This window comes from Xyrauchen texanus, chromosome 14 (genome assembly GCF_025860055.1).
Source record: "Xyrauchen texanus isolate HMW12.3.18 chromosome 14, RBS_HiC_50CHRs, whole genome shotgun sequence".
In the NCBI taxonomy this organism is placed as follows: domain Eukaryota; kingdom Metazoa; phylum Chordata; class Actinopteri; order Cypriniformes; family Catostomidae; genus Xyrauchen; species Xyrauchen texanus.
The window spans coordinates 22,070,030-22,089,434 of NC_068289.1; the positions used below are offsets into that span (position 1 = coordinate 22,070,030).

At 37.7% G+C, this 19,405-nt stretch overlaps 1 protein-coding gene across 1 annotated transcript in view; it reads left to right on the plus strand.

Annotated features, from left to right (window-relative positions):
* LOC127655014 (kalirin-like) overlaps nt 1-19,405 on the plus strand; it is a 160,823-nt gene that overhangs the window by 111,136 nt on the left and 30,282 nt on the right. The window contains 1 exon segment of the mRNA XM_052142608.1: nt 1,573-1,716. Coding sequence (XP_051998568.1) covers nt 1,573-1,716 — 144 coding nt within the window.

The following is a 19,405-nucleotide window of genomic DNA, read 5'->3' on the forward strand; positions in this document are numbered from 1 at the left end:
AAAAAGCTCACTCACCGGTTCTCTGATGTACCGTCGCGTGGTCCTCGAACACTCCTCCACACTCAGGCGGACGACAGCCGCTCCAACCCCGGGCGAACCGGTGTGAAACCGTCGACCCCCAGCGGGTAGAACGCGCCTCCGCTTTTCTGGCGGCAAATGGGGACACTCCTCCGCCCCTGGCAGCGGCTCTACCGCTCCGGGCGGTCGGAGAGTTTCTTCCCTCCTCCCCTCGCGGACGGCGGTCTTCCCTCGACCCCTCCACGTCTCTGGGGACGGCAGGGCACTCCTCCGGCCCCGGCAGCGGCTCCCTCGCTCCAGGCGGTTGGGGTCGGTGCTCCCCTGGGTGGACGGCAGTGTCGAGGACTCTGCGACGGGCATTCCTCCTCCTTCCCGGGTTTCAGCACCAATGTAAAACTTTTCCACTAAGGAAGACACGGGAAACAGCGTCGGCTTCAAAGGTAAGGTTCTTTAATTTTAATATTTACAAAGTCACTCACTAAACACTATGTTTCTTCTTCTTTTGCCTTGGTGTCGGGTTCTCTCCCTCGAGGCTCTGTTGCTGCTGCTTTTTATGCCGCTCTCCTCATGCTACTGCAATTAGACACAGGTGTTGTTAGGCATAATTTAGCTCAGGTGTGAGCGCCCTTACCGCTTTTCTCTCCCGGACAGGCGCTTGACCACGCCCTCGCTGCCACATATATATCAGATAACATTTGTAAGTAATAATAACATGTATAATGTTTTCAAAAACTGCCATAATAATGTTGTATATTAATATTATTTTCCACTTTATTTTAACAAAGAGTTAATATTTTTAACCAATATCAGTCCTGATCATAACTAACAAATATTAATTCATTTTCAATGTTTTTTTTTAATGAAACAAAAACCTTTTTCACTTTTTTTTACGCAATCCTAGCTATGGAGAAAAGTAGCGCTGTTGTTCTTTGTGCTGTATTAATGCGTTATTAAAGGGCTGCTCTGGCTGGGCAGACGGCAGGATGATGATTAGCCCGACTCTTTAAAGCTGTGTGCCATATAATGTGTTGCTACAAAGAGCCTCTGTGTTTTTAGAGCAGAGTCCGTGAACTCCACCACAATGAACCATTAGCCATGTCTGCTGGCTTCCAGAGCAAAAGTGCAAATTCTTCAAGAACAATTTCAGAACGTATTGCACTGAATTTCAGAACGTAGTGCACTGAAAGTCAAATAATAAAGCAATAAACCACTCAAGGGCATGCGTTACAGTGGGTTGTTAGTGATATTAATGATAATAATCACAAGTAATATTTGTGTGTAAATGTTAGCATTTTACATAGCTCTTTATGTTCCTAACTTTAGAATCAGAAGAGTTAGGGTTAGGGTCAGAAAATGGTTATCCAAAAAAATTGTCAATTATATAGTTTAGCAGTCACTGTAAAAAATATTTGACTATAGCATACCACAATTGACTAATCGCAATCAATTATTTCAGAGAGATGGCTAATTATGCAGGTTAACATCTGTTATTGTAACTTACAACATTAATTTGCCAAATGGCTCAGTTTGAATGTGTTGTCTTTGTGTCTCTAGAAAGTGTGTAAAGAAGAGGGAACACTCTCCAAATCTTCTTTAGGCATGCACAGCGGAGGAGAGGAGGAACCTGAGGACGAGTCGCACACCCCGCTGCCTCCACCCATGGAGATCATCAAAGACCCCTCCGCTCAAGAAGAAAAGGTACAGGTCATAGGGGGAGGAGCTTACAGTTATGTCATAGGTAGGGATTGGGTAATTTGTGTACAGAATACACACCATAACACTCATCATGTGTTCATAATGATCTCCACCTGCCTCCCTCACACACACACATACACACACACACACACACATTGGCCGTACTAACTCTCCCACTCTTACAGCCAACTAACCAAAAATTCACCCTGTTATTTCAATGCAGAAACAATCACATGTTTCCTTTAAATTATTACTAGTTGTGAAACTCTTAAAGGGATAGTTCTTCCAAATATGATCATTCTGTCATCATTTACTCCCCCACATCTTGTTCCAGACCCAAATGACTTTTTGTTCTGGAACAGAAACTGAATATCATAAAAGTAGTCCATATGACTCATGACCTTTATTTCAAGTCTTCTGAAGCCATACAATAGCTTTGTGTGAGGAACAGACCAAAATGTAAGTCTTCATTCACTGAAAATCGTACCCGCCACCGGAGCTTTCAAATCTCATCTGCGTATATTCACATTCGGTTACAAAGTGTGGGAATTAGTGTTGGTCAAGACACTTTGAAAGCTTCCTCAGCTACAATCTACTTATAACTTAAAGTAGTTAAAATACAGTTAAGTTACTCCTTTTAAAAAAGTAGTTAGGTACACTACAAGTTACTAACAAAAAGTAGCTAACTACATTGAAGTTATTTAAAGAAGAAAATCATCATATAATACATAATATACTTTATAATTTAATTCTGCATTCAAAAGTTCTGATTGAATTCAATGATATCACCTGATAGTTACATATTTATTAAGGGTGACATTCGAAAATTAACAATAGTTTTACTACCGTAACCATAGTTTAACCATGGTATTTGAGATAAACCAAAGGAACCATAACATTAACCATCTTACCTACTAAAGTAAAATAATTCTTAATTTTTTTAAGGTTTAAAGAAATTGGGGGACTACATCAAATTACATTAATTCTTAATATACACAAATAAACTAGAAAATACCCAATTTTTTATAACGGAATTGCAATATAGTGATTAACAGCAGCAATTAACTAAATATTTTGCTTAAAAAAGAAGGCAAAGTCCCATTTAGGCTTTATGAATCAGGGAATCATTTATGTGAACAAGTTAATTTGCATGAACCGTCTGAAAGATCTGACTCACTAAAATTAATCCGAGTTCCCAACACTAAATAAGAAGGAATAATAAACTAAATAAAAGGAGTCACATAAAAAAAGTTGTCCGAATGAGTCATGGACTAGATTCCAATAGGATAGCTTTGTATGAGAAGCAGACCGAAATTAAGTCATTATTCACTGGAAATCTTCCCCTTCGCCAGAACTCTCAAAACTAATTTGTGCATTTTTAAACTTAAAGTGCCATGTCTGGTTACACAAGATTATATGCTCCTTCTTGCAACAGAGCATGCAAGATTGAAGGAGAAAAAAGTGCACATTCAATTTGGAAATTTTGTCGAGTTCACTCCCTGCAACCCTACATAGGATTAATGGTAAATTGATGGATGGATGCTGCTGAGTTCAGCTTTCTGTGTCATTCATAACTTTGTATCCATTTGACCAAAGTAAGTTCACAGTAATTTTTTTCTTCTCCAATTACACTATATTTTGTTTATATTGCTTTATATCTAACTAAAATGCCTTATTTTTCCATAAAATTGTTTAACCACGAATAAAACACGAAATCAGAGCGAAATCACTCTCTCATTTAATCACTGTATTTATAGTGAATGCCACACGGGGCACTACATAGGGAGTAGGGAGTGATTTCAGAGTGTTCTGAATGGAACTAACCAATTAAAAGCTACTGCCTGTTGATTACAGCTACCTCTGATTTGTCAATAACACATGGCAGCCGCAAAAATATAAACCATTCTGTTGAACGTAGAGCCGCCTCCATTCTGCTGCCTCTCTTATTGGAAATAAATAGGAAACTTGCAGGTACCACATATATATGTATGTGTAAAACCGCTTTATACAATACTAATAGATGCACATGACATATTTCATTTGTAATTATTGTGCAATAAATGTTCACATTACATGATATGCAAATCTGCATAAATCTTTTGTCTTTTTGTATGTGTGATGGCATCGTGTTATGTTCTTTATTCTATAATAAAGAATGATGATCTATAATGCATGTAACATTTGTTTTATTTTTCTGTTTACATATTCATATGAAACCACACATAAAATAAGCCAAAAGACTTATTCCCCAGTTAATGCAATATCCAGTTGATCCATAACACCAGTTGTAACGAGCACCCACTCAATCCAGTACAAGCCGAAGTATGACTGACAATAATCAAATTAAAATCGTAACATGTCCTAGTGTGATTTATTAAACCTCTAAATGCTACAATCTTAGTGTAGATGAGCTGCGTACTTTAAATGAATGTATAAATCCCACCGCTCATCCACTAGAAACTAGAGACATTGAGAATAATTCACGTTCTATGAGATGACAGAGCAGAGCACTAATCTACTCTGAACCGTGCAGCACATGTAAAATATATATTTATATAATTATATCACAGCATTTGCGCTTTAATCTCAACTCAGCTTTATTTATATACATTTAAAACAACTGAGTTGACCAAAGTACTTCACAGTAATACAATTTAAAACAACATTTTTAAATTACCACATACACAAACACCAGTAATCATAAATACAATCAAACCAAAACTGTGTTCTACATTTCATTTGTTAGACTCAAGGAATGAGATTTCAGACGCAAACTGTTTATCCGGAAAGTGAAGATTTAGGCAAAAATTACATCATAATAAAAGCCTGTTTCAAAATATAACCTGTAGAAAACGTGTTGAAAAGTTATATTTAAGAATAAATTGATAATGCACCATTTTGATTATGAAATTTAATTAAACTCTAAAATATGTAGTTCTGGAAAATAATAATAATAAAAAATTAATAAAGAATAAAACAGCTTTCAGAAGGGCACTAATTTAAAACATTTAAGCAATGCATCCTTGATTGAGAAACACTGGAAAGAAACATGCATTTATTAGATTCCTCCGATAGGAGGGAATCTATTGTATTTGTCAGTATTATTATTAGATTCCTCCGATAGGAGGGAATCTATTGTAATTGACAGTATTATTATTAGATTCCTCCGTAGGAGGGAATCTATTGTAATTGATGGTTTTATTATTATTATTATTATTATTATTAGATTCCTCCGTAGGAGGGAATCTATTGTAATTGATGGTTTTATTATTATTATTATTATTATTATTATTATTATTATTATTATTATTATTATTATTATTATTCTTCTTCTCCTTGAGCCCCAATAGCTCAAAAAGTCACTGGTCAAAAATTTCCTAAATTGGCACATTGATACTCCATGCCAACGGGTACCCCCAAACCAAGAATGGCCCACATTCGCCCATAGGTGGCGCTACAGGCCACGCCCAAAAAAACAAAATTCAAAGTGATACAATTTCACGCCATTTGTCCAAATCTTCTGAAATTTGGTGTACATGCCTCATTCCTCATGGGGAACAAAAAGCCTCAAGAACCCATAACTTCCGCCATGATGGATTTTCCCGTACGTTGAAAATTTGCGAAAACCTACAAAACTCATCTTCTCCTGAACCGTAGCTCCAATTGACTTGAAATTTGGTACACATGTGTAGAATGGACATCCTTGAAAACGTTACTTAGGAAAAATGAATACGATACAAAATGGCTGAAAGGGGCGTGTTTATGTAAATGTCCAAATTTTAACAATATATACGTGTCAATAAATCAAATGTAATTTTGACTGATGGTTTTTCAAACCTAACATGCTTAAAGATGACATCACTCTGAAGTACTGTGCAAAGAATGGCCATGCCAAAATTCCCATTTTCTGGTCAAAAATGTTCTAATTTGGTAAATTAATAGTACAGGCCAACAGGAATCCACAAACCAAGAATGACCGACATACGCCACTAGGGGGCACTACAGGACAAGCCAAAATTCCCATTTTCTGGTCAAAAATGTTCTAATTCGGTACAAGAATAGTACAGGCCAACAGGAATCCACAAACCAAGAATGACTGACATTCAGCCACTAGGGAGCACTACAGGACAAGCCAAAATTCCCATTTTCTGGTCAAAAATTTTCTAATTTGGTACTTTGATACTACAGGCCAACAGGAACCCACATACCAAGTGTGGCCCACATTCAGCCCTTAGGGGCGCTACAGGCTACTCCAAAATTTCGTTTTCTGGTCAAAAACGTTCTAATTTGGTACATTGATACTGCAGGTCAACAGGAACCCTCAAACCAAGAATGGCCAACATTCAGCCCTAGGGGCACTACAGGCCATGCCGAAATTCCCATTTTCTGGTCAAAAATGTTCTAATTTGGTACATTAATAGTACAGGCCAAAAGGAATCCACAAACCAAGAATGACCGACATTCACCACTAGGTGGCGCTAGAGGCCAAGCCGAAATTCCCATTTTCTGGTCAAAAAGTTATAATTTGGTACATTGATACTACAGGCCAACAGGAACCCACAAACCAAGTATGGCCCACATTCAGCCATTAGGGGGCGCTACAGGCCACTCCCAAAATTTCGTTTTCTGGTCAAAAATTTTCTAATATGGTACATTGATACTACTGGCCAACAGGAACCCACAAACAAAGAATGGCCAAAATTCGCCCCTAGGGTCACTAGAGGCCACACCGAAATTCCCATTTTATGGTCAAAAATGTTCTAATTTGGTACATTGATACTACAGGTCAACAGGAACCCTCAAACCAAGAATGGCCAACATTCACCCCTAGGGGGCGCTACAGGTAATTCCCAAAAGTCCCATTTTCTGGTCAAATATTTTCTAATTATGTACATTGATACTACAGGCCAACAGGAACCCACAAACCAAGAATGACCCACATTTGCCCATAGGAGGCGCTACAGGCCACGCCCCAAAAAATATTTTCAAAGTGATACCATTTCCACGCCATTTAACCAATTCTTTTGAATCTTGGTGTACATGCCTCATTTCTCATTGGGAACAAAAACGCCTCAAGGATCCATAAGGTATGATGGATTTTCCTGTAGACTGAAAATGTTTCGTTTAGGATTCAGACAGAAATACATGTTTTTTGGATTCATCCATTGAGAGGGTTTAACCCCAACCCTCTACTGATCAATTTGAAATGATTTGCCATTTTGAGGAGGAATCCGCATTGCTGCTTGCAGCTATATTTATTATTATTATTATTGTTATTAGATTCCTCCGTAGGAGGGAATCTATTGTATTTGTCAGTATTATTAGATTCCTCCGTAGGAGGGAATCTATTGTATTTGTCAGTATTATTAGTGGTGCTTGCAAAGCATCACTATTGTAATCTCACATACTTATTATTTTTATTAGTGGTGCTTGCAAAGCAAGCATCACTATTGTAATCTCACATACTTATTTTTCTTCTTCTTATTATTAGTCTCACATACTTATTTTTCTTATTCTTATTATTATTATTAGTGGTGCTTGCAAAGCATCACTATTGTAATCTCACATACTTATTATTATTAGTGGTGCTTGCCAAAGGCAAGGCATCACTATTGTTATTCGCCATACTTAATAGTGGTGCTTGCAAAGCATCACTATTGTAATCTCACATACTTATTATTAGTGGTGTTTACAAAGCGTCACTATTTTAATCTCACATACTTATTAGTGGTGCTTGCCAAAGGCATGGCATCACTATTGTTATTCGCCATACTTATTATTAGTGGTGCTTGCAAAGCATCACTATTGTAATCTCACATACTTATTATTTTTATTTTTATTTTTATTAGTGGTGCTTGCAAAGCATCACTATTGTAATCTCACATACTTATTATTTTTATTTTTATTTTTATTAGTGGTGCTTGCAAAGCATCACTATTGTAATCTCACATACTTATTATTATTTTTATTTTTTTTTAGTGGTGCTTGCAAAGCATCACTATTGTAATCTCACATACTTATTATTTTTATTAGTGGTGCTTGCAAAGCATCACTATTGTAATCTCACATACTTATTATTTTTATTTTTATTTTTATTAGTGGTGCTTGCAAAGCATCACTATTGTAATCTCACATACTTATTATTATTTTTATTTTTTTTTAGTGGTGCTTGCAAAGCATCACTATTGTAATCTCACATACTTATTAGTGGTGCTTGCAAAGCATCACTATTGTAATCTCACATACTTATTAAGTTGGCTTGTGAGAGCCAACTTACTGAAATCCTACTTAAACTTATTAAGTTGGCTTGTGAGAGCCAACTTACTGAAATCCTATTTAAACTTATTATTATTATTAAGTTGGCTTGTGAGAGCCAACTTACTGAAATCCTATTTAAACTTATTATTAAGTTGGCTTGTGAGAGCCAACTTACTGAAATCCTATTTAAACTTATTATTATTATTAAGTTGGCTTGTGAGAGCCAATTTACTGAAATTCTATTTAAACTTATTATTATTATTATTAAGTTGGCTTGTGAAAGCCAACTTACTGAAATCCTATTTAAACTTATTAAGTTGGCTTGTGAAAGCCAACTTACTGAAATCCTATTTAAACTTATTATTATTAAGTTGGCTTGTGAGAGCCAACTTACTGAAATCCTATTTAAACTTATTATTAGTGGTGCTTGCAAAGCATCACTATTGTAATCTCACATACTTATTTTTATTTTTATTTTTCTTCTTTTTATTATTATTCTATCTCCGTACAAAACTTCGGCACCTAACTCGTCCCGCACCGTTTGGCGTAGACCCACAAATGAGGTGTCAAATCGAACGGCCTATTGAGGACACGTGTGCTATGACTTTTATAAGCGATCGGGGGTACGGTATTTGCCCCAGGGGCAAAAAAGCGCCGAAAAATCCCATAGACTTAACATTGTGACAAACTTTGAGGCGTCACAGCTCCGAGCGAGGATTTCACATAAACGTGTGATTTGCCACATTTGAAGAGGCTGCCAGGCTCTGTAAGAGCATACCTCAATATGGGGTAAAAGTTGCACCCCTGGGGGCAGGAGCTGCCCAAAAATGCCCCAATTGACTTATAATGGTGTAGGACGGCCCATGAAATGAAAAGGCATAGGGATTTGTATTGAACATAGCTCTGGATCACAGTGTCATAGAGACCAGGGGTGGGCTCATTTTACTCAGACGACCAATCAGTCTCTCAGGATCATTGTGAAGCTATCAAGCCACGCCCTAGCAACCATTAAGAGCACCTTAGCAACAAGTCCCATAGACTTCTATTGAAACAGATCAAAGGGATATCTCCGGATAGAAGTGTCATAGAAACACAAGGGTGGTCTCGTTTGACTCGGGACAGCAAACAGCCAATCATGCATCAAATCAACACTTCCTAGCCCCTCCCTAGCAACCATTGTCGAGCACCTTAACAACCAAAATCCATAGAGGGATATCTTCCATTCTGAATGTCACAGAGGCATGGGAGTTGGTTTATATCATTCATACTGACAAGCAGCCTTTGGAGATTCATGATTGGCAGCTGCCAAGCCACTCCTAGCAACTAAACAGAGTACCCTAGCAACCGTTTAGCAGTAACTATATCTCTGCACCACAAAATCAGAGAGACTTCTGGGTTGATTTATTTCAATCAGGATGGCAAGGAGACTTGATTAGTATCACTATGGTAACTGCCTAGCAACCAGATGGGGTTACCCTAGCAACCGAGTAACAAATCACATATCTCTGCATCAGAAAAGCGTAGAGACTTCCGGGTTGACTTATTTCAATCAGGATGGAAAGGACACTTCATTAGTATCACTATGGTAACTGCCTAGCAACCAGATGGGCTTACCCTAGCAACCGAGTAACAAATCACATATCTCTGCATCACAAAAACATAGAGACTTCCGGGTTGACTTATTTCAATCAGGATGGCAAGGACACTTCATTAGTATCACTATGGTAACTGCCTAGCAACCAGATGAGCTTACCCTAGCAACCGAGTAACAAATCACATATCTCTGCATCAGAAAAGCGTAGAGACTTCCGGGTTGACTTATTTCAATCAGGATGGCAAGGACACTTGATTAGTATCACTATGGTATCTGCCTAGCAACCAGATGGGCTTACCCTAGCAACCGAGTAACAAATCACATATCTCTGCATCACAAAAACATAGAGACTTCCGGGTTGACTTATTTCAATCAGGATGGCAAGGAGACTTGATAAGTATCACTATGTTAACTGCCTAGCAACCAGATGGGGTTACCCTAGCAACCGAGAAACAAATCACATATCTCGGCACCAGAAAAGAGTACAGACTTCCGGGTTGATTTATTTCAATCAGGATGGCAAGGACACTTGATTACTATCACTATGGTAACTGCCTAGCAACCAGATGGGGTTACCCTAGCAACCGAGAAACAAATCACATATCTCGGCACCAGAAAAGAGTACAGACTTCCGGGTTGATTTATTTCAATCAGGATGGCAAGGACACTTGATTACTATCACTATGTTAACTGCCTAGCAACCAGATGGGGTTACCCTAGCAACCGAGAAACAAATCACATATCTCGGCACCAGAAAAGAGTACAGACTTCCGGGTTGATTTATTTCAATCAGGATGGCAAGGACACTTGATTACTATCACTATGGTAACTGCCTAGCAACCAGATGGGGTTACCCTAGCAACCGAGAAACAAATCACATATCTCGGCACCAGAAAAGAGTACAGACTTCCGGGTTGATTTATTTCACTCAGCATCGCAAGGACACTTGATTACTATCACTATGGTAACTGCCTAGCAACCAGATGGGGTTACCCTAGCAACCGAGTAACAAATCACATATCTCTGCACCACAAAATAGTACTGACTTCCGGGTTGATTTATTTCACTCAGGATCGCAAGGACACTTGATTACTATCACTATGGTAACTGCCTAGCAACCAGATGGGGTTACCCTAGCAACCGAGAAACAAATCACATATCTCGGCACCAGAAAAGAGTACAGACTTCCGGGTTGATTTATTTCACTCAGCATCGCAAGGACAGTTGATTACTATCACTATGGTAACTGCCTAGCAACCAGATGGGGTTACCCTAGCAACCGAGAAACAAATCACATATCTCGGCACCAGAAAACAGTACAGACTTCTGGGTTGATTTATTTCAACCAGGATGGCAAGGACACTTCATTAGTATCAATATGGTAACTGCCTAGCAACCAGATGGGGTTACCCTAGCAACCGAGTAACAAATCACATATCTCTGCACCAGAAAACACTACAGACTTCCGGGTTGACTTATTTCACTCAGGATGGAAAGGAGCCATGTATTGTATTACCTTGGTAACTGCATAGCAACCACATGGGCTTACCCTAGCAACCGAGTAAAAAATCACATATTTCTGCACCAGAAAATCGTACAGACTTCTGGGCTGATTTATTTATGACCATAATTTTTTTTCTTTTCCAGTTACAACATGCTGTTTGACGAGTTTTGCCACGGCAAGCACCACTCACATTTTCTTCAGGAAATGTACCCATCTAGTTATTATTATTATTCTTAGCGGTGAAATTTCTATGCGCTACTCCTCCTAGAGCTTTAACTCCACATACTCCAAACTCGGCACAGACACTCAAACTGGTCTGACTCGAGTTGCTATATGTTTTCTAACTGATCGGACTTACGGTTTTCCTAAAAATGACGATCAAACTCGGAAAAAACTCCCATTGACTTAACATTGCGGAATGTTCAGAAATTTAAATCTCAACTGACATTTTCACACACACAGACAAAAAGGGCCTGTCAGCCCTGTGTCTCTCCCTCTCTCTCTCCCTCAGAGGATTTCTTTTATCAAGCAGCCAAAAAGTAATGACCTAAAATCTTCATAGCCACACGCTAAAACATGCTAAAAACATGCTAGCATCATGCTAACACATGTTAGCATTGACTCGCGAAGTGCTAAAAAAGGCTAAAAATGTGCTAGCATCATGTTAAAATCGCCTAGCGAAGTGCTAAAACATGCTAAAAACGTGCTAGCATCATGCTAACACATGCTAGCATCACCTAGCGAAGTGCTAAACAATGCTAAAAACGTGATAGCATCAAGCTAACAAATGCTTAGCATTGCCTAGCGAAGTGTTAAAACATGCTAAAAGCGTCTTAGCATCATGTTAACACATGCTAAAATCACCTAGCGAAGTGCTAAAAATGCTAAAAACATGCTAGCATCATGCTAACACATGCTAGCATCGCCTAGCGAAGTGCTAAAACATGCTAAAAGCGTGCTAGCATCATGCTAACACATGCTAGCATCGCCTAGCGAAGTGCTAAAAAATGCAAAAATGTGCTAGCATCATGTTAACACATGTTAGCATCGCCTAGCGAAGTGTTAAGACATGCTAAAAGCGTCGCTAGCATCATGCTAACACTTGCTAGCATCGCCTAGTGAAGTGCTAAGACATGCTAAAAACATGCTAGCATCATGCTAACACATGCTAACATCGCCTAGCGAAGTGCTAAAAAATGCTAAAAATGTGCTAAAATCATGCTAACACATGTTAGCATCGCCTAGCGAAGTGCTAAGACATGCTAAAAGCGTGCTAGCGTCATGCTAACACATGCTTATCATCGCCTAGCAAAGTGCTAAAAAATGCTAATAACGTGCTAGCATCATGCTAACACATGCTAACATCGCCTAGCGAAGTGTTAAAACATGCTAAAAATGTGTTAGCATCATGCTAACACATGTTAACATCGCCTAGCGAAGTGCAAAAAAATGCTAAAAACATGCTAGCATCATGCTAACACATGCTAGCATCGCCTAGCGAAGTGTTAAAACATGCTAAAAACGTGCTAGCATCATGCTAACACATGTTAGCATCGCCAAGCAAAGTGCTAAAAGATGCTAAAAACGTGCTAGCATTACGCTAACACATGATAGCATCACCTAGTGAAGTACTAAAAAATGCTAAAAACGTGCTAGCATCTATCTGTCTGTCTATCTATCTATCTATCTATCTGAGGGTCAATATCTATCTATCTATCTATTTGAGGGTCAATATCTATCTATCTATCTATCTATCTATTTGAGGGTCAATATCTATCTATCTATCTATCTGAGGGTAAATATCTATCTATCTCTATATATCTGTCTGAGTGTCTATCTATCTATCTATCTATCTATCTAGCAACTAATTTAAACTTTAAACTCATTTAAACTATAAACTACTTTAAACTATAAACTACTTTAAACTCATTTAAACTCATTTAAACTTCAAACTACTTTAAACTATAAACTACTTTAAACTAATTTAAACTTCAAACTACTTTAAACTTCTTCAGACTTTCTGGTCCAAACTTTCACAAGCCAACTTAAAGTTTGTTCTCAAACTTTTAATCTAGTTATTATTATTCTTCTTAGCGGTGAAATTTCTATACGCTACTCCTCCTAGAGCTTTAACTCCACATACTCCAAACTCGGCACAGACACTCAAACTGGTCTGACTCGAGTTGCTATATCTTTTCTAACTGATCGGACTTACGGTTTTCCTAAAAATGACGATCAAACTCGGAAAAAACTCCCATTGACTTAACATTGCGGAATGTTCAGAAATTTAAATCTCAACTGACATTTTCACACACACAGACAAAAAGGGCCTGTCAGCCCTGTGTCTCTCCCTCTCTCTCTCCCTCAGAGGATTTCTTTTATCAAGCAGCCAAAAAGTAATGACCTAAAGTCTTCATAGCCACACGCTAAAACATGCTAAAAACATGCTAGCATCATGCTAACACATGTTAGCATTGACTCGCGAAGTGCTAAAAAAGGCCTAAAATGTGCTAGCATCATGTTAAAATCTCCTAGCGAAGTGCTAAAACATGCTAAAAACGTGCTAGCATCATGCTAACACATGCTAGCATCACCTAGCGAAGTGCTAAACAATGCTAAAAACGTGATAGCATCAAGCTAACAAATGCTAGCATTGCCTAGCGAAGTGTTAAAACATGCTAAAAACGTGCTAGCATCATGTTAACACATGCTAAAATCACCTAGCGAAGTGCTAAAAAATGCTAAAAACATGCTAGCATCATGCTAACACATGCTAGCATCGCCTAGCGAAGTGCTAAAACATGCTAAAAACGTGCTAGCATCATGCTTAACACATGCTTAGCATCGCCTAGCGAAGTGCTAAAAATGCAAAAAATGTGCTTAGCATCATGTTAACACATGTTAGCATCGCCTAGCGAAGTGTTAAGACATGCTAAAAATGTGCTAGCATCATGCTAACACTTGCTAGCATCGCCTAGCGAAGTGCTAAGACATGCTAAAAACATGCTAGCATCATGCTAACACATGCTAACATCGCCTAGCGAAGTGCTAAAAAATGCTAAAAATGTGCTAAAATCATGCTAACACATGTTAGCATCGCCTAGCAAGTCGCTAAGACATGCTAAAAACGTCTAGCGTCATGCTAACACATGCTATCATCGCCTAGCAAAGTGCTAAAAAATGCTAATAACGTCGTTAGCATCATGCTAACACATGCTAACATCGCCTAGCGAAGTGTTAAAACATGCTAAAAATGTGTTAGCATCATGCTAACACATGTTAACATCGCCTAGCGAAGTGCAAAAAATGCTAAAAACATGCTAGCATCATGCTAACACATGCTAGCATCGCCTAGCGAAGTGTTAAAACATGCTAAAAACGTGCTAGCATCATGCTAACACATGTTAGCATCGCCAAGCAAAGTGCTAAAAGATGCTAAAAACGTGCTAGCATTACGCTAACACATGATAGCATCACCTAGTGAAGTACTAAAAAATGCTAAAAACGTGCTAGCATCTATCTGTCTGTCTATCTATCTATCTATCTATCTGAGGGTCAATATCTATCTATCTATCTATTTGAGGGTCAATATCTATCTATCTATCTATCTATCTATTTGAGGGTCAATATCTATCTATCTATCTATCTGAGGGTAAATATCTATCTATCTCTATCTATCTATCTGAGTGTCTATCTATCTATCTATCTATCTATCTATCTAGCAACTAATTTAAACTTTAAACTCATTTAAACTATAAACTACTTTAAACTATAAACTACTTTAAACTCATTTAAACTCATTTAAACTTCAAACTACTTTAAACTATAAACTACTTTAAACTAATTTAAACTTCAAACTACTTTAAACTTCTTCAGACTTTCTGGTCCAAACTTTCACAAGCCAACTTAAAGTTTGTTCTCAAACTTTTAATCTAGTTATTATTATTCTTCTTACTCTGAAATTTCTATATCTAACTCCTTCTAGAGCTTTTAAGCTACAGGCACCAAACTCGGCACAGACCTTCAGACTAATCCCGAATAGTGTGCTATATCTTTTCTAACTGATCGGACTTACGGTTTTCCTAAAAATGACGATCAAACTCGGAAAAAACTCCCATTGACTTAACATTGCGGAATGTTCAGAAATTCAAATTCCAACTGACATTTTCACACACACAGACAAAAAGGGCCTGTCAGCCCTGCATCTCTCCTCTCTCTCTCCCTCAGAGGATTTCTTTTATCAACCAGCCAAAAAGTAATGACCTAAAATCTTCATAGCCACACGCTAAAACATGCTAAAAGCGTGCTAGCATCATGCTAACACATGCTAGCATTGACTAGCGAGTGCTAAAACAAGCTAAAAATGTGCTAGCATCATGCTAAAATCGCCTAGCCGAAGTGCTTAAAACATGCTAAAAGCGTGCTATAGCATCGCCTAGCGAAGTGCTTAAAACATGCTAAAAGCGTCTAGCATCGCCTAGCGAAGTGCTAAAAATGCTAAAACGTGCTTAGCATCATGCTAACACATGCTAACATCGCCTAGCGAAGTGCTAAAACATGCTAAAAGCGTCGTTAGCATCATGCTTAACACATGCTAGCATCACCTAGCGAGTCGCTAAAACATGCTAAAAGCGTCATAGCATCATGCTAACACATGCTAACATCGCCTAGCGAAGTGCTTAAAACATGCTAAAAGCGTCTTAGCATCATGCTAACACATGCTTAGCATCGCCTAGCGAAGTCGTTAAAACATGGTAAAAGCGTCATTAGCATCATGCTTAACACATGCTAGCATCGCCTAGCAAAGTGCTTAAAACATGCTAAAAACGTAATAGCATCATGCTAACACATGTTAGCATCGCCTAGCGAGTGTTAAAACATGCTAAAAGCGTGCTTAGCATCATGCTAACACATGCTTAGCATCGCCTAGCGAAGTGCTAAAAAATGCTAAAACGCAGCTTAGCATCATGCTAACACATGCTAGCATCGCCTAGCGAAGTGTTAAAAATGCTAAAAACTTGCTAGCATCATGCTAACACATGCTAGCATCGCCTAGCGAAGTGCTAAAAATGCTAAAAGCGTGCTAGCATCATGCTAACACATGCTAGCATCGCCTAGCGAAGTGCTAAAAAATGCTAAAAACGTGCTAGCATCATGCTAACACATGCTAGCATCGCCTAGCGAAGTGCTAAATCATGCTAAAAATGTGCTAGCATCATGCTAACACATGCTAGCATCGCCTAGCTGAAGTGCTAAAGCATGCTAAAACGTGTTAGCATCATGCTTAACACATGCTAGCATCGCCTAGCGAAGTGCTAAAAAATGCTAAAAACGTGCTAGCATCGCCTAGCGAAGTGCTAAAAAATTCTAAAAACGTGCTAGCATCTATCTGTCTGTCTATCTATCTATCTATCTATCTGAGGGTCAATATATATCTATCTATCTATCTATCTATCTGAGGGTAAATATCTATCTCTCTCTCTCTATCTATTTATCTATCTATCTGAGGGTAAATATCTATCTATCTATATCTATCTATCTATCTGAGGGTAAATATCTATCTATCTATCTCTCTATCTAACTATCTATCTGAGTGTCTATCTATCTATCTGTCTATCTAGCAACTAAGTTAAACTTTAAACTACTTTAAACTACAAACTACTTTAAACTTTAAACTAATTTAAACTACAAACTAATTTAAACTTTAAACTCGTTTAAACTATAAACTACTTTAAACTTCAAACTACTTTAAACTTTAAACTCGTTTAAACTACAAACTACTTTAAACTTTAAACTAATTTAAACTACAAACTACTTTAAACTTCAAACTACTTTAAACTTCAAACTACTTTAAACTTCTTCAAACTTTCTGGTCCAAACTTTCACAAGCCAACTTAAAGTTTGTCTCGACGAACTTTTTCTAGTTATTATTATTCTTCTTACTCTGAAATTTCTATATCTAACTCCTCCTAGAGCTTTTAAGCTACAGGCACCAAACTCGGCACAGACCTTCAGACTAATCCCGAATAGTGTGCTATATCTTTTCTAACTGATCGGACTTACGGTTTTCCTAAAAATGACGATCAAACTCGGAAAAACTCCCATTGACTTAACATTGCGGAATGTTCAGAAATTCAAATTCAAACTGACATTTTCACACACACAGACAAAAAGGGCCTGTCAGCCCTGCATCTCTCCCTCTCTCTCTCTCCCTCAGAGGATTTCTTTTATCAAGCAGCCAAAAAGTAATGACCTAAAATCTTCATAGCCACACGCTAAAACATGCTAAACATATGCTAGCATCTATCTGAGGGTCAATATCTATCTATCTATCTATCTATCTATCTATCTATCTATCTATCTATCTATCTATCTATCTATCTATCTATCTATCTGAGGGTAAATATCTATCTCTCTCTCTCTCTAACTATCTATCTCTCTATATATCTAAGGGTAAATATCTATCTATCTATCTATCTATCTATCTATCTATCTATCTATCTATCTATCTATCTATCTATCTAGCAACTAAGTTAAACTTTTTAACACTACACTGTAGAACTGGCTCATTAGAGTCATTCATTTGGGAATCAGACTAAACTGGTCACACTGTAAGTTTCACATTGTAGATTCAAAAGAACCGGCTCATTAGAGTCATTAATTTGGGAATCAGACTACACTGGTCACACTGTATGTTTCACACTGTAGAGTCAAAAGAACCGGCTCATTGGAGTAATTTGTTTGGGAATCAGTCTACACTGGTCACACTGTATGTTTCACACTGTAGATTCAAAAGAACTGGCTCATTAGAGTCATTAATATTGTAATCAGATTACACTGGTCACACTGTATGTTTCACACTGTAGATTCAAAAGAACTGGCTCATTAGAGTCATTAATTTGGGAATCAGACTACACTGGTCACACTGTGTGTTTCACATTTTAGATTCAAAAGAACTGGCTCATTAGAGTCATTAATTTGGGAATCAGACTATACTGGTCACACTGTATGTTTCACACTGTAGATTCAAAAGAACCGGCTCATTAGAGTCATTAACTTGGGAATCGGACTACACTGGTCACACTGTATGTTTCACACTGTAGATTCAAAAGAACCGGCTCATTAGAGTCATTAATGTTGTAATCAGACTACACTGGTCACACTGTATGTTTCACACTGTAGATTCAAAAGAACCGGCTCATTAGAGTCATTAATGTTGTAATCAGACTACACTGGTCACACTGTATGTTTCATACTGTAGATTCAAAAGAATCGGCTCATTAGAGTCATTTGTTTGGGAATCAGTCTACACTGGTAACACATGCTAGCATCGCCTAGCGAAGTGCTAAAACATGCTAAAAAAGTGCTAGCATCATGCTAACACATGCTAGCATCGCCAAGCGAAGTGCTAAAACATGCTAAAAACGTACTAGCATCATGTTAACACATGCTAGCATCGCCTAGCGAAGTGCTAAAAAATGCTAAAAACGTGCTAACACATGTTAGCATCGCCTAGCGAAGTTCTAAAACATGCTAAAAACGTGCTAGCATCATGATAACACATGCTAGCATCGCCTAGCGAAGTGCTAAAACATGCTAAAAACGTGCTAGCATCATGCTAACACATGCTATCATCGCCTAGCGAAGTGCTAAAAAATGCTAAAAACGTGCTAGCATCATGCTAACACATGCTAGCATCGCCTAGCGAAGTGCTAAAACATGCTAAAAACGTGCTAGCATCATGCTAACACATGCTAGCATCGCCTAGCGATGTACTAAAAAATGCTAAAAAGGTGCTAGCATCTATCTGTCTGTCTATCTATCTATCTATCTATCTGAGGGTCAATATCTATCTATCTATCTATCTATTTGAGGGTCAATATCTATCTATCTATCTATCTATTTGAGGGTCAATATCTATCTATCTATCTATCTGAGGGTAAATATCTATCTATCTATATCTATCTATCTATCTGAGGGTAAATATCTCCCTATCTATCTCTCTATCTATCTATCTGAGTGTCTATCTATCTATCTATCTATCTATCTATCTATCTAGCAACTAAGTTAAACTTTTAACTACTTTAAACTACAAACTACTTTAAACTAATTTAAACTTTAAACTCATTTAAACTATAAACTACTTTAAACGTCAAACTACTTTAAACTATAAACTACTTTAAAATTCAAACTAATTTAAACTTTAGACTACTTTAAACTTTGAACTAATTTAAACTTCAAACTACTTTTAAAATTCAAACTAATTTAAACTTCACACTACTTTAAAATTCAAACTAATTTAAACTTTAGACTAATTTAAACTTCAAACTACTTTA